The 13,135-nt window shown below is 57.5% G+C and overlaps 1 protein-coding gene across 17 annotated transcripts in view; it reads left to right on the forward strand.

Moving 5' to 3' along the window:
* Positions 1–13,135, forward strand: part of RPS6KA2 (ribosomal protein S6 kinase A2) — a 319,578-nt gene that overhangs the window by 302,430 nt on the left and 4,013 nt on the right. For 16 of the 17 annotated variants that reach the window (XM_085021807.1, XM_085021805.1, XM_085021808.1 and 13 more), the window contains 6 exons: positions 1,063–1,152; positions 1,789–1,947; positions 3,639–3,800; positions 7,049–7,125; positions 9,066–9,183; positions 12,483–12,620. In XM_085021807.1, coding sequence (XP_084877933.1) covers positions 1,063–1,152; positions 1,789–1,947; positions 3,639–3,800; positions 7,049–7,125; positions 9,066–9,183; positions 12,483–12,620 — 744 coding nt within the window. Of the gene's footprint in view, positions 1–1,062; positions 1,153–1,788; positions 1,948–3,638; positions 3,801–7,048; positions 7,126–9,065; positions 9,357–12,042; positions 12,621–13,135 lie in introns of all 17 variants that reach the window. The other variant, XR_014843479.1, reaches the window with a different exon arrangement.

Raw genomic sequence — 13,135 nt, forward strand, 5'->3', positions numbered from 1 at the left:
GAGGAGAAGACGTGTCGAGAAGGGAGCCATGGCTTTTTGCTTCTCGAACAACACGTATCCACACGCTGGGGCTCAGAGTCCCGTTCACAGTGTCCTCAGAGCTTGGCGGTGGGTTTTCAGCTGAAACAGTGAGACAAGCAGGGGCACAAGACCACCTTTCCGGCGGTGGAGGGCCGGCGGGACGGTGGCGGGCAGGGCGCCAACGCTGGGTGCGGTGTCACCCGGGCGCTTTGTTCACCTAAGGAAGAGTGTGAGCTGTGTGTGAAACTGCCTAGAGCCTTGGACACGATAGAGTAAAAATGACTTTTCCTCACACTCGAGCAGTAAGGCGGCGGCACGTCCTCCACAAAGCGAATGTTCTGAAATCAGGCGAAACGTGTGCGCACAACCGGTGCTTCCGCGCGTCGTTTCCCACACGTGTGCTGTAGATTTCGCAGGAGCAGGTCCCCTTACGCCACCAGCTCCTCCCCATGCAGAGCAGGAGCTGCGGCCCAGGAGGTCACCTCCAGAGCCACCAGCCTTTCCCACCGACAGAGCCCTGTCTCCAGGAGGGCTTTGTCCATGACACCCGAGGTCGGAAGCCCTGTTTTCAGGGGAAGGAGGGATTTGTCTGCTGTCCGGAGACCTGGGCTGCACAGCAGCCGGCGTCTCCTGGTGAGAACCACACGCCGGCTCTCACTCTGGGGCTGGCGGGCAGCCACCAAACCAGGAGAGGGACCACAGCAGCTGGAGGCCCCTTTCGGACAGAGCAGAGGGCACAGGCCACCAACCCAGAGCCTGCCGAGCGGTTGAAAAGCATCTTCCGTTTGGGGCCCTGGGAGCCCCCCCAGCCCACCCTTCTCCGTTTCGCCCTGTAATGGCTTAAAATTCGTGTCCGAAGGCAAGCGCCCTCTTTTGTAATGTGAGGGTTTTTTTGCTCATTGGGACCGAAAGAGTCCCGTGAATTTCTAGGCCACCGTGCGCTGTCTCGGTGGAGCTGGAGCTGGAGGTGGGGGGTGCGGAAAGGGTCCGAGCGGCGCACGCCCGCGGAGGGCCCCCCGTCACACCCTCTGCTTGTTCCAGATCATCGACAAGAGCAAAAGGGACCCCTCGGAGGAGATCGAGATCCTGCTGCGCTACGGCCAGCACCCCAACATCATCACGCTCAAGGACGTGAGTGTCTTCGGGCGCCTGCTGTGTCTCTCGCGCTCGGCGCCTTCCTCAGCTGCTGCCCAAGGCCACGTGGGTCTGGCGTGGCCAGCGGTTCTAGGAGCCCAGGAGCCAGAGCCGGAGACGGCTGCTGTTCCCCGGGGCCCCTCAGGGTGGCCCGGCAGCTGGGGAGCCTGAGCTGCTCTTTATTCGTTCGGTTGATAGCAGCCCCCCCAAAGCACATGGTGCACGTGAGAGAGAGGAGGGGTGGCTGGGGAGGCGTCTAACCTGTGCTGTTTCTCGCTGCCCTGGGGGCTGGGGGTCAGATCTGAGATCCAAGTCCGGAGCCCCTCCCGGCTTCCTTCTGTCCCTGTCGAGTGACCCTTGGGGCAGCAGCAGGGTCACTGGGGCTCCGTCGGCCCCTACGGCCAGCCGCTTGCGGCTGCGGATGCGGTCCCTGCCCGGCAGCTGGTCATTAATGCTGTTTTCTCCCATGGGCCTCGTCCGGGCGACTGGGACGGGTGCTGGCTCGTCTCCACGGCAGTCTTGTTCTCACTCCCAGGGGAGCACAGAGACCCCAGGCTCTGGCCGTGACCTCCCCTGCCCCCTCCAGGGGGCCCGAGAGGGTGACGGCGTGGTCTGCACGCTCTCCCTCCCCAGGTCTACGACGACGGGAAGTGCGTGTACCTGGTGATGGAGCTGATGCGCGGCGGGGAGCTCCTGGACCGCATCCTCCGGCAGAGGTGCTTCTCGGAGCGGGAGGCCAGCGACGTGCTGTGCACCATCGCCAAGACCATGGACTACCTCCACTCCCAGGGGGTGAGGCCGCTCTCCGGGCAGCCTCGCGGGAGGGGCGGGCAGCACGCGAATCGGAGGCGCTCAGCGCCGGGGACTCGGGAGCTGCCTTCCGAACCCGCCACCGACCCCCGGGGCCCAGTGATTCTAGACACACAGAGTGTGGGGCCAGGACCTGGGCAAAGAAATGAAACTCTCCTGGGCCAGTTACCTCCAAAAAGTGCTTTGGGCTTTTGATCAAGGGCGAGGTTGGAGTTTCCACCGCCTGCCCAATTTTTTTTTTTTTTTGAGTGCATGAAAACTGTCATAGGATTCATATGTTAATATAGTTCTTGATATGAAATGAAAGGTGTCAGAGGGTTAAGTTTAACCCATCCCCCTCGGCCATTTAAAATCGGATTCCTCCACCAACGCCAGTGAATGCGGTGGATAAAATAACAGTCACAGCTGAGGCCCGGCCCTGACCGGGTCCCGGGCACTGCTCTTGTTAGGCGGCTCTGGCCTCTGGGTCACACCCATGGCACAGAAAGCTCGAGTATCTTGCCCAGGCTGCTCACAGCGCCAGGTTCTGACCCAGCACTGTGCTTCCAGATGCCCCGTCCAGCCAGAATCGGCGCCCCCACCTTCTCAGCGCCTTCCTCGGGCTTCCAGGCGGCAGCTGCTGTAGGCGTTTAAAGTGCAGCCCCCTCTGGGAGTTCCTGTCATAGTGCAGCAGAAACAAATCCGACTAGGAACCATGAGGTTGCGGTTTTGATCCCTGGCCTCGTTCAGTGGGTTAAGGATCCAGTGTTGCTGTGACCTGTGATGTAGGCCGGCAGCTATAGCCCCTATTTGAACCTCCATATGCCGTGAGTGTGCCCCCCCCCCTGCAAGAAAAGTAAAATAAAATAAAAAAATGAAATGCAGTCCCCTGTGGAGGGGACGTTCCTCCAGGACCCCACGGTGGTCACTGGTGGCCTGGGACCTGTACACGTTTCCCAGAACCGTGGGACTGTAGACGCAGCCCTTTGGATGATGGTTTTGCAGGCTGGCTTCTAGTTAACGAGGGAGGCTGCAGAACTGGAACCGAAGTCTTTTGTTTCCCGCCTTGGAGCCTCTGTAAACCCAGCCGGCCACCCGCTGTGTCCCTTTCATGTCCCTCCTCCATCGTCTCACTGGGGACAAGTTGAGACATGGGGCCACAGGCTGTATGCAGACGCGCCACGTGCTCGTACAATTGGCCTCTGTCCCCTTCAGAAGAAACCGCTTTGTGCCCTGAATAGCGCTGTGCTCTGAAGTGCCGCCGGCCCATCCCTGGTGCTCGGAGCGCCCAGCACCTCAGCCGGCACAGCTGCAGCTCTAGGGTTTCTGTCCGTGGCCGTGTGCCCGGAACAGAGGCGCCTCGACTGCAGCTCCCGCTGGGTACCAGCCACCTGCTGGAACGTAGGGGCTTTATCTTTAGAAACCTCCCGTCCGCGGCACCTGAGCTCCCCGCCAGTGCCTGATCTTGGACACGTGCTGACGCATTTATTCATCCACATCCTCACTGGCCTTCCAAGGGGCCTTAGGTCCTCGGATTCGTGTGTCAGTGTCGGGGGGACCCCAGAGGTGGCCGCGTCCCACCGGACTGCCGTGCCCTGGGTAAATGTCGGACTCCCCGGGCTTGCAGTGCTTCCCTGCTCTCTCCTGCTCCACCCCGGGCCCCCGCCTCAGGCGTAACTCCCCTGCCTCTCCAGGTGGTTCATCGGGACCTGAAGCCGAGCAATATCCTCTACATGGACGAGTCTGGAAACCCCGAGTCCATCCGCATCTGTGACTTCGGCTTTGCCAAGCAGCTGCGAGCCGAGAACGGGCTGCTGATGACGCCGTGCTACACGGCCAACTTCGTGGCCCCGGAGGTGAGAGGCCCCTGCGCCGGCGGGAGCCCCTTCCCTGCTCTGTCTTCGTCTGTCCTTTAGCAGTTTGTATTTTCTGTGAAGCGTCGTTGGTTTGCGGTGTTGTGTTCGTTTCTGCTCGGCAGCGACGTGGTTCTGCTAGCCATGTGTGTGTGTACACGGTGGGTTATGCCTTCCCGCCATGGTTTATCACGGACGTGACACCGTTGCCTGACCTCTGCAGCAGGACCTTGTTCTTGACCCCTCTGTGGAGCTGACACCTGCTAACCCCAGCCTCCCCCTCCACCACTCCCCAACCCCAACCCCCCATACACCGGCAAGCGCAGATCCGTCCTGACCCTGAGTCTGGTGCTGGGTTGTTTTTTTTTTTTGGGGGGGTTGTCTTTTTAGGGCTGCACCCAAGGCATACGGAGGTTCCCAGGCAAGGGGTCTAATCAGAGCCATAGCCACCAGTCTACACCACAGCCACAGCAACATGGGATCCAAGCCACCACGTCTGCGACCTACACCACAGCTCACGGCAACGCCGGATCCTTAACCCACTGAGTGAGGCCAGGGATCACACCCACGACCTCATGGTTCCGCCACCACGGGAACTCCTGGTTCTGTTTGGTAGCTGGGTCACCCCAGAGGTGGGGTCCCACTGGCCTTCGGGAGGCGTCCCTTCCTTCCCTCCCTCGGAGTAGCTGCAGGGTTTGGGGCACTGTGCGGCCTTGACCTCAGAAGGTAGGAATGGACGCTTCGGTCTGTTTGGCATCGGCGCTGACCTGGCTCGGTTCCTTGGTCGTCCTGTTTTCCGTCTGTACACGTTTCACGCTGAGGTTTTCAAGTGCGGTCGTCGTCGTGCCCTGGACAATTTCGATCACACCCCCGCCCGAGGAGCTCGGGGAGACGCGGTGTGGTCAGTCCCGGCGTCTCTTCCCCGGGAAGGGAGCCACCGGCTCACCTGTGATCAGAAATCTGCCCACAGCTGTGCCAGGAGAGGGCGCGGCGTTCGCAGACTGGCTCTGCCAGGATTCCTGCTCTAGACGCTTCCCCCAGCAGACGCGAGTCGGGAGTGGTGGGCTTTAATTAGGCTTCCGCAGAGCTTGGCCAATGAGGGGTCACGGGAGTCCTGAGTGCACCCCACCCCCAGCCCCTGCATCTCAGGGCCTCAGAGGGTCCCGTATGTTCACGTCCCCCTTTTCGGGCTCCCCCGGGGTCATTTCCAGGAGGCCCTCAGGTCACTGATGTGTTTGTGAAGACAAGTCTAGTTTCTTGCTTCTTAGAAAAGCAGCCGAAGCTGAGATGCTGGTGAGAGCGGGGCTGGCATTGCTGGTGGGGCCGGAGGGACCAGGCATAAAAACATCAGATTCTGTGTGGATCCTTCTGGTTGTTGATGAAGCTGCCCCTGGGTGGCCCTGGCGCGGGCACCGCAAGCCCCAAGAGAGAGGCAGGCTGGCACCTAGTGGCCGGGCTGTGAGCAGGCAGCGTCCACAAGGTGGCCGTGGCCCACGTCCACGAGGACGGTGTCTGGATCGATACGCAGCCCCGGCGCGGGCTGGGAGGCCATCATTAGGCTGCCCAGATGCTACCTGCGCTCCTCTAAAAAACACCTGGTTATGGAGCGCCCACCGTGGCACAGCAGGATTGGCAGCATTTCTGGAGCACTGGGACGAGGGTTCGCTCCCGGGCCCGGTGCTGTGGGTGCATTGAGATCCGGCACTGCCGCAGCTGCAGTGGAGGTCACGGCTGTGGCTCGGATCTGGGCCCTGGGCCAGGACCTCCCTGTGCCTCAGGATGGACAGAAGAAAAGAAAAAGGCGGTCGGGTTGTGCCTGATGGATACCATTGCCTTGCGTGACCGGCACTGACACTGTAGCGCTGACTCAGTGATCAGAGACGCCTTTGCACTGGCACATGGCGCACCGTGTACCTGCCGCCTTGACCAGCGTTTTCCCTGTCGTCCTCATACGCTGGACGGAGGGGACGGAGCAGGTACCATGAGCCACACTTCACAGGCTCCACGTGTTGAGCTGCCTCCGAAGTTCCCTCAGCTAGTGAGTGTGAACGGGGCTGGAACAGCCAACGCTCTGGGGTTCACACGCCTTGGAGGCCTCCCTCACGGCAGGCACCACGGCCCCATAACAGGTCCCGGCCCCTGTGTCTCGGGAACCCGAACACAGCTCTTCTGACTCCACCTTCAAGTAAATCCAGTGGCCTGCAGCCTTCGGAGCAGCTGGGCCGCTTCCTTTACTGTTGTTCAACTGGCGACACGCCAGAGGCTGGTTGCCCCTCTGCTGGAGTATATAATCCTGGCATACATGAAAATTCTCCCAGTCCTCAAAAAATCAAACACAGAATTCCCAGGGGACCAAGCACCTCCACTTCTGGGTACAAACCCAAGAAAGGCGAAAGCAGAGGTGAGAATAGGTGTCTGGACACCTGCGTTCACAGCAGCATCCTTCACGGCAGCCAGAAGGTGGAAATAGCCCAAGTGCCCCCTCATGGATGGATGGTCGGTGGAATATTACTCAGCCTTAAACGGAAGGGGCTCCTGTGCCTGCACTGCAGCAGGGATGAGCCTGGAGGACATGGTATTACATGTGATAAGCCCGAAAGAAAAGGACAATTTTTTTCCTAAAGTTCTATGGCCACACCGTAGCTTACTTATGGAAGTTCCCAGGCCAGGGTTTGAATCCCAGCTGCAGCCTCGACCTACGCAACAGGCGCAGCAATGCTGGATCAGATTCTTCCCCCACTGCGCCACAGCAGGAACTCAGAAAAGAACGATTATATGATTCCTCTCACACGAGGGACCTAGAGTAGTCAGATCCCTAGAGCCAGAAAGTAAAGTGGGCGGTGGCAGTCGAACGGGGGCAGAGCTGCGGTTCTGCAGAAGGAACCGCTCTGTGGACGGGTGGGGGCGACAGCTGTACAACAACATTCATGGGGTTAGTACCACTGAGCTGCGCCCCCGGAAATGGGTAAGACGGCGCATGTTATGCTCTGTGTGTCTTCCCATAGTAAACAAAACTCTCCTGCCCTAAAAATTCAGTGTCTCCTCAATCCGCCAGGTATCTGGCTCCCTGCGTGCACTTCCAGGGGCCCGGTTTCAGGGAATCGGGGTTGGCTTTGCAGCCGTAAATGATGGTTCCGCTAAAGGCGCTCGCGCCCCCGCCACCCCGCCTGCCAGTTTAGGGCCCGTCCCAGGGACACGCCGTGAACTTGAATTCCTCTGCCAGGTGCTCATCCGGCTGTCTTCCCTCGCAGGTCCTGAAGCGGCAAGGCTATGACGCGGCATGTGACATCTGGAGCCTGGGGATCCTGTTGTACACCATGCTGGCAGGGTAACGGCGCCCCTGCCGGGGCCGCTGACCCCTCTGGGTCTGTCCCCGCGCGGGTGTGGGCAAGCACTCTGGGGCCTGGAATTGAGTCTCCCGCAGGCCCTTCGGGACAAGAGAGGGCAAAACAGGAAGTGCAGTCACACGTGTCCCTAAAGCGTGACTCCGGAGTTAGGGAGCTGGGGCCGCACAGCTCAGCTCATCCTCCAAACCCACGCCTCTGACCCCGGGAGCGCCCTCTGTCGTCCCCGCCCCCTAAGAAGGTCACGCCCTTCCTGGAACCTTCCTCTGGAGCCAAGAAGCAGCAGCGTCTGGAAGGAGGCAGGCAGCCCTGGCTCTGGCTCACGCCCAGGCTCTGCTTCCGGGTGAACCCTAGACCCTACTGGCCTGGCGACCCTCACTTTTGAATGCGAAGGGGATGCTGTGTGATATTTAAGGCTCTCTCAAGGCAAGAAGGTCTAGAATCCTAAGACTCACCGGTGCCCAGCGTTTTTTTTTTTTTTTATCTTTTTGGCTTCACCTGAGGCATGCAGAAGTTCCCAGGCCAGGAATAGAACCTGAGCCACTGCCAGATCCTTAACCTGATGAGCCACCAGGGAGCTCCCTTTTAAGCTTGTTAAATACTCAAGTGGCGGGGAGGCGGGTGTCTAGATCACCCAGTCCTGGAAGCCGTGGCAGCTTGGACAAAATGCCCTCACAAGAGTGACTGACCGCAGCCTGCTTTAGGTGTGGCCTCAGTGAGCCGTTTCCTAGCACGTCGGCCACCAGCATCCACAGCGGAGGGGGATCCACGGGTGCGCTGGGGCCTCGCTCCAAGGGTCGTCGCAGAGGAGGCCCTGTGCTTTCCTCCTGACCCCGCACCATCGGGTCCGCTGATTCCTCTGCTGCCCACTTTGCAGATACTTAACCCAGACGCACAGACTCTGACCCTAGAGAGAGTGCGGCGGGGATCACGCACGGCTGCTTTCCCGCAGGCACTAATGACACGCCCGGGTCATGTGAACGGCGACAGTAGACATTGGCCAGGCGCTAACGGTGGGCGAGAACTGTCCGCACTTTGTGGGCCTTTGTGCAAACCGCTGCCGTGGATGTCCACGAGTGCTTCTTCCGCCCACTTCGCAATTGAGGCTCAAAAATTGATTTGTGAAAGAACCCAGAGTTGGTAACAGATCAACCGTGGGTGTCTCAGACGTCACATCCCAGCCTCGCATCTACTGTCCCACCCTGTCCCCGTGGAAACCAGATCCCCCAGCAGACAGCCCCACACTGTCCCCAGGGAAGCCAGACATGGTCCCAAAAGGCTCCTTTGTGGGTCCAGAGAACTTTCTTCACTTGACTTAGGGCCGTACAGCCCTGGCCACCTGAGGGAAAGAGACAAGAAATTAAGAAGTGAATTACACTTGACCGTGAAGCCTAGATTTGGAGCGTGATGGGAAGGAAAACGCTCTTCTTTCCTTCTTCTTCAGCTGCGGCACGCGCAGCAGCTCGACGGGGGATCCCAGTTCCCAGACCAGGGATTGAGCACAGGCCACAGCAGTGAAAGCGCCCAGTCCTGACCTCTAGGCCACCGGGGAACTCCCCAAAAAGCTGTTCTTTTTAACAACAAAGAGGTGCTATCAAATTGTAGACTTTGCTTTAGAATAGCAAGTGGAGGAGTTCCCGTCGTGGCGCAGCGGAAACAAATCCGCTTAGGAACTATGAGGTTGCAGGTTTAGTCCCTGGCCTCAATCAGTGGGTTGGGGATCTGGCATCGCCGTAGCTGTGGTGTAGGTTGCAGACGCGGCTCGGATCCCACGTTGCTGTGGCTGTGGTGGAGGCCGGCAGCTGTAGCTCCGATTAGCCCTCTAGCCCGGGACCCTCCGTGTGTCACGGGTGGGGCCCTAACAAGCAAACGTGATGACCATGTAAAGTGGACACTTATCGCCACAAACTCTCTCCTTGCACAGATTTACCCCTTTTGCCAACGGCCCCGACGACACGCCCGAGGACATCCTGGCGCGGATCGGCAGCGGGAAGTACGCGCTCTCGGGGGGGAACTGGGACTCCATATCCGACGCGGCCAAGGTGAGCGCACTGCCCAGGCGGGCTCTCCTTCGGGCGGGGGGGGGGGGGGGAGTGTCCTGCGGTGACCCGTTCATCTCTGAGAAGCTAGAGGAGACGGTCCATATTTTATACGCGTAGACTCTTTTAAGCCACTCAGCTGAAAAAAAAAAGAATTTCTGGAAAAATATTTCACAGCACTTTTTTGCACACTTTGTACAGTCAAGGTGTATTAGGGGCTCCAGAGACACAGAGCCAATAGGGTGCGTATGGACACGTAGAGAGAGACAGAGGGAGACGGAGACCGAAAAGGACCCTCATCTTTGTGGAACTGCCTTACGGGATTGTGGAGGCTGGCAAGCCCCAGATCTATAGGGAAGGCCGGCAGCCTGGAGACTCAGGGCAGAACAGATGCTCAGCTCTAGTCCAAGGTCATCTGCTGGCAGAAGTCCCGCTTTCTTGGGAAGACGTCAGTCTTTTTACATGTAGGACCTTCAACTGATTAGGTACGGCCCACCCACACCATGGAGACATTGACAGATTTAAATGTTAATGTCACCTTCACAGAAACTTCTAGACTGGTGCTTTTTGTTTTGTTCTTTTTTTTAATTGAGGTACAGTTGATTTACAATATTATATAAGTTTCAGGTGTACAACATAGTGAGTCATAAATTTAAAAGATTATACACCTTTTATAGGTGTTATAAAACAGACCGTGTTCGACCAAACCCTGGGTACTGTGGCCTAACCAAGGTGACAGAGAAAATCAGCCTTCCCTTTTAGTGAAGCTGCAAAGCGACTGCCCTGAGCATTCACGCACTGAGCAAGTAGAGCTCTGCTACCAGGTGTATTTCTGTCTCCAAAGTTTTTAAGGATACTTTGAAGTTGAGCTTCTCTGCAGCTGCACCATCCGTGCCCAGCCCTGATTCTCTGTGCATCAGACGTGGTCTTTCTAACTGACATTGAATTCCTCTCGAATCAAATAGTGACGCATAATCCAACCACAGTGAGAAGCAGTGTCGACAGTCTGGTTCCTGGGTTTCTACAAAATGACCAGAGGAGGAGGAGGGCTTCTGGGCTTCTGATTCTGGCTCTGCCGTTCGCATCTCTGAGGGCCCTGATACCGTGGTGGTGGAGGTGATGAAGGTTCTGGAGGGGTGGTGGAGAGGGCAGAGGTGCTGGCAGAGGAGAGGCTGGAGGTGATGGTGGAGGAGATGGTGGAAACAGAGGAGGTGGCGGTGAAGGTCGTGGTGAAGGTGACACTCCCCGTGCCTTCCGTCCACTCGGTCTCAGCGGAAATTGTAGTTCTGGTTCCCACCGTCGACTCACAGACCAGGACTTGGGTGGTTTCTTTGGGAGGGGATCCTGACGCGGGCATGGGGTGCAGAGAGAAGGTGACAGGGAGGGAGTCAAGTACAGGAGAGGTTGCCAAGGGCACGGCTGCAAGTCAAGGGCTTCGCTGCCTCCCAGGACCTCGCCGACCTCATCCTGCCCCTTCCCTGCCGTCCTCCCCTCCCTTGTGGCCGCTGTGCCTTTTCCCCTCTGTGCTCACTGCACAGCAAAAACGCCAGTCCTGCAAACACAGGCAGAGCCTACAGATGTGTATGTTTGTACTTGATCTGCAGCCTGCATGCGCTGTATGCGCTGCATCTTGCATGCACTGTATAAAAATGCACCGCTTTCCTGGGAGGTCTTGAACAAGTCAGTGAAAGTCCCGCTGCCTTCGTGTTTACATCTGGAGGCGGAAGAACAGAACTTCCAGGAGAGACTTGTTTCAAGAAGTTACCGAGATCGAAGTTATCAAATACGAAATGGCCTTGGATTTCTCTATAGAAGAAGGATATTGTGTTAGTGTGTAGTATTCCTTTGTTGTGGTCGATGACTACAAATTCTGCTGAGTGATTCAACTTCACACATGCAGATACTCTCACTGATTTCATTTCATTCTGAAATGTGGTGGAAAAGCACCGATTCTTGCCATGGCTTTTCCTTGGCGCTTGGTGAACAACCCGACACATCACCATCTTCATCTAAAAAACAGGGCAAGTCGGGAGTTCCCATCGTGGCTTTGCAGGTTATGAGCCTGACTAGTGTCCATGAGGCTGTGGGTTCCATCCCTGGCCTCACTCAGTGGGTTAAGGATCCGGCATTCCCATGAGCTGTGGTGTAGATTGCAGGTGTGACTCGGATCCCGCATGGCTGTGGCTGTGGCGTAGGCCGGCAGCCGCAGCTCGGATTCAGCCTCTCTAGCCGGGGAACTTCCATATGCTGTGGGTGCGGCTCTAAAAAGACAAAGAAAAAAAAAAATATAGGGAAAGTACTTCTCACCATCTTTCCCCAAAGACGGTCTCGATGTGGCTCAAAGAGCAGGTGCATCAGCGTGAAGAGAGTCTCACGAATTCCACGTAGATGCACATCGCAGTTGATTGCACACGTGTGTTCACACATTACATGCATGTACGTGTAATGCAACATGTAAATATGGAGTTTGGGCTCGAAACCAACTTTAGAAGTTTTGTTATGACTTTCCAGTCAAAGAAGGAAATCACCTCTCTTGAACCTCAGCCCCTTGGGACACGTGCCCTGGCAACAGGTTGTTAGTTCCTGGGTTGGTGATTATTTGTGGCAAATATTTAGGAAGAGTCCTGATGAAATGTGACTGAGCACCTTGTTAGGAATTGGCTTCTATCTGTGGGATGGTCACTTCTGCGCCTCCTTTTGTTTTTATTTATTTATTATTATTATTTTTGGTTTTTTGTCTTTTCTAGGGCCACACCCACGGCACATAGAGGTTCCCAGGCTAGGGGTCTAATCAGAGCTGTAGCCGCCAGCCTACACCACAGCAACGCAGGATCCGAGCCGAGTCTTCGACCTACACCACAGCTCACAGCAATTCGGGATCCTTAACCCACTGAGCGAGGCCAGGGATCAAACCCGCAACCTCATGGTTCCCAGTCGGATTTGTTAACCACTGAGCCACCGCGGGAACTCCTCAGCGCCTCCTTCTGGACTGGTCGTTTTACTACAGCAGCGTCTCAGTAGCCAACACGCCCCCTTAACATTTCCTCCTCTGATTCCTCTCTCGACATAGTCTCGACATTCTCTGTAAACCTGGGGCGACCCATCAGGTTGATGATGGTTAAAGCGTCAAAAAAACCCTCAGGTACTTGTAAATCCAAAAGTAAACATTTGCCCCCAAATGCCAAGAATGGCCCTCGGAACAAGGCGGCCTTTGCCGGAAGGGGGAGAAAGGAGCCTTGCCGGGAAGGCTGAGGCAGCGCCGTCCTGCGCCAGCCTCTCCTGTCCTCGCCCTGCCCCCACAGGACGTCGTGTCCAAGATGCTCCACGTGGACCCCCATCAGCGCCTGACGGCCGTTCAAGTCCTCAAACACCCGTGGATCGTGAACAGAGAGTACCTGTCCCAGAACCAGCTCAGCAGACAAGACGTCCACCTGGTGAAGGTAGCGGCCGGGATCCCGGCGGCAGCGCGGCGGGAGCGGGGACCCAGAGGAGCAGCCCGGCCCCTGCACGGTTAAGCCGGAGGAATCAAGGGTGCAGGGGGACCAGGGACAGCCACAGATAGGCCCCCAGGGGTGTCACCTTCCTCATGTGCAGGCACACAGAAAACTGAATCACGCCAACTCCCCTTCACATTTCGGAGCAGCTCCACTGCCTGTGTGTGTGTGAGACAGACGGACAGACAGACACAGGGAGGAGAGAGGAGAGCCAGGTGGAGGCGGGCGTCCCGCGGCTGTACCAACCCGAGGTTCTGAGCCCTCCGTTCTAGACCAGAGCTGAGACGTCTCTGTAGAGACCTGACGGCAAACAGCTTAGACTTCTTGAGCCAGACGACTCCGACTCCACTTCTCAACCCGCCACGAGCGCAGAAACAGCCCTAGAGATGCGTGCGTGGCGGTGGCTCCGTGCCAGGAGAACTTTATTTGCAAAGGCAGCCGCCGCCTTGGCCCCCGCCCCT

This window comes from Sus scrofa, chromosome 1, assembly GCF_054392235.1.
Source record: "Sus scrofa isolate SSC_HxYL_T2T_F1_AM1 chromosome 1, Sscrofa_HxYL_maternal_Yorkshire_Landrace_v2.0, whole genome shotgun sequence".
In the NCBI taxonomy this organism is placed as follows: domain Eukaryota; kingdom Metazoa; phylum Chordata; class Mammalia; order Artiodactyla; family Suidae; genus Sus; species Sus scrofa.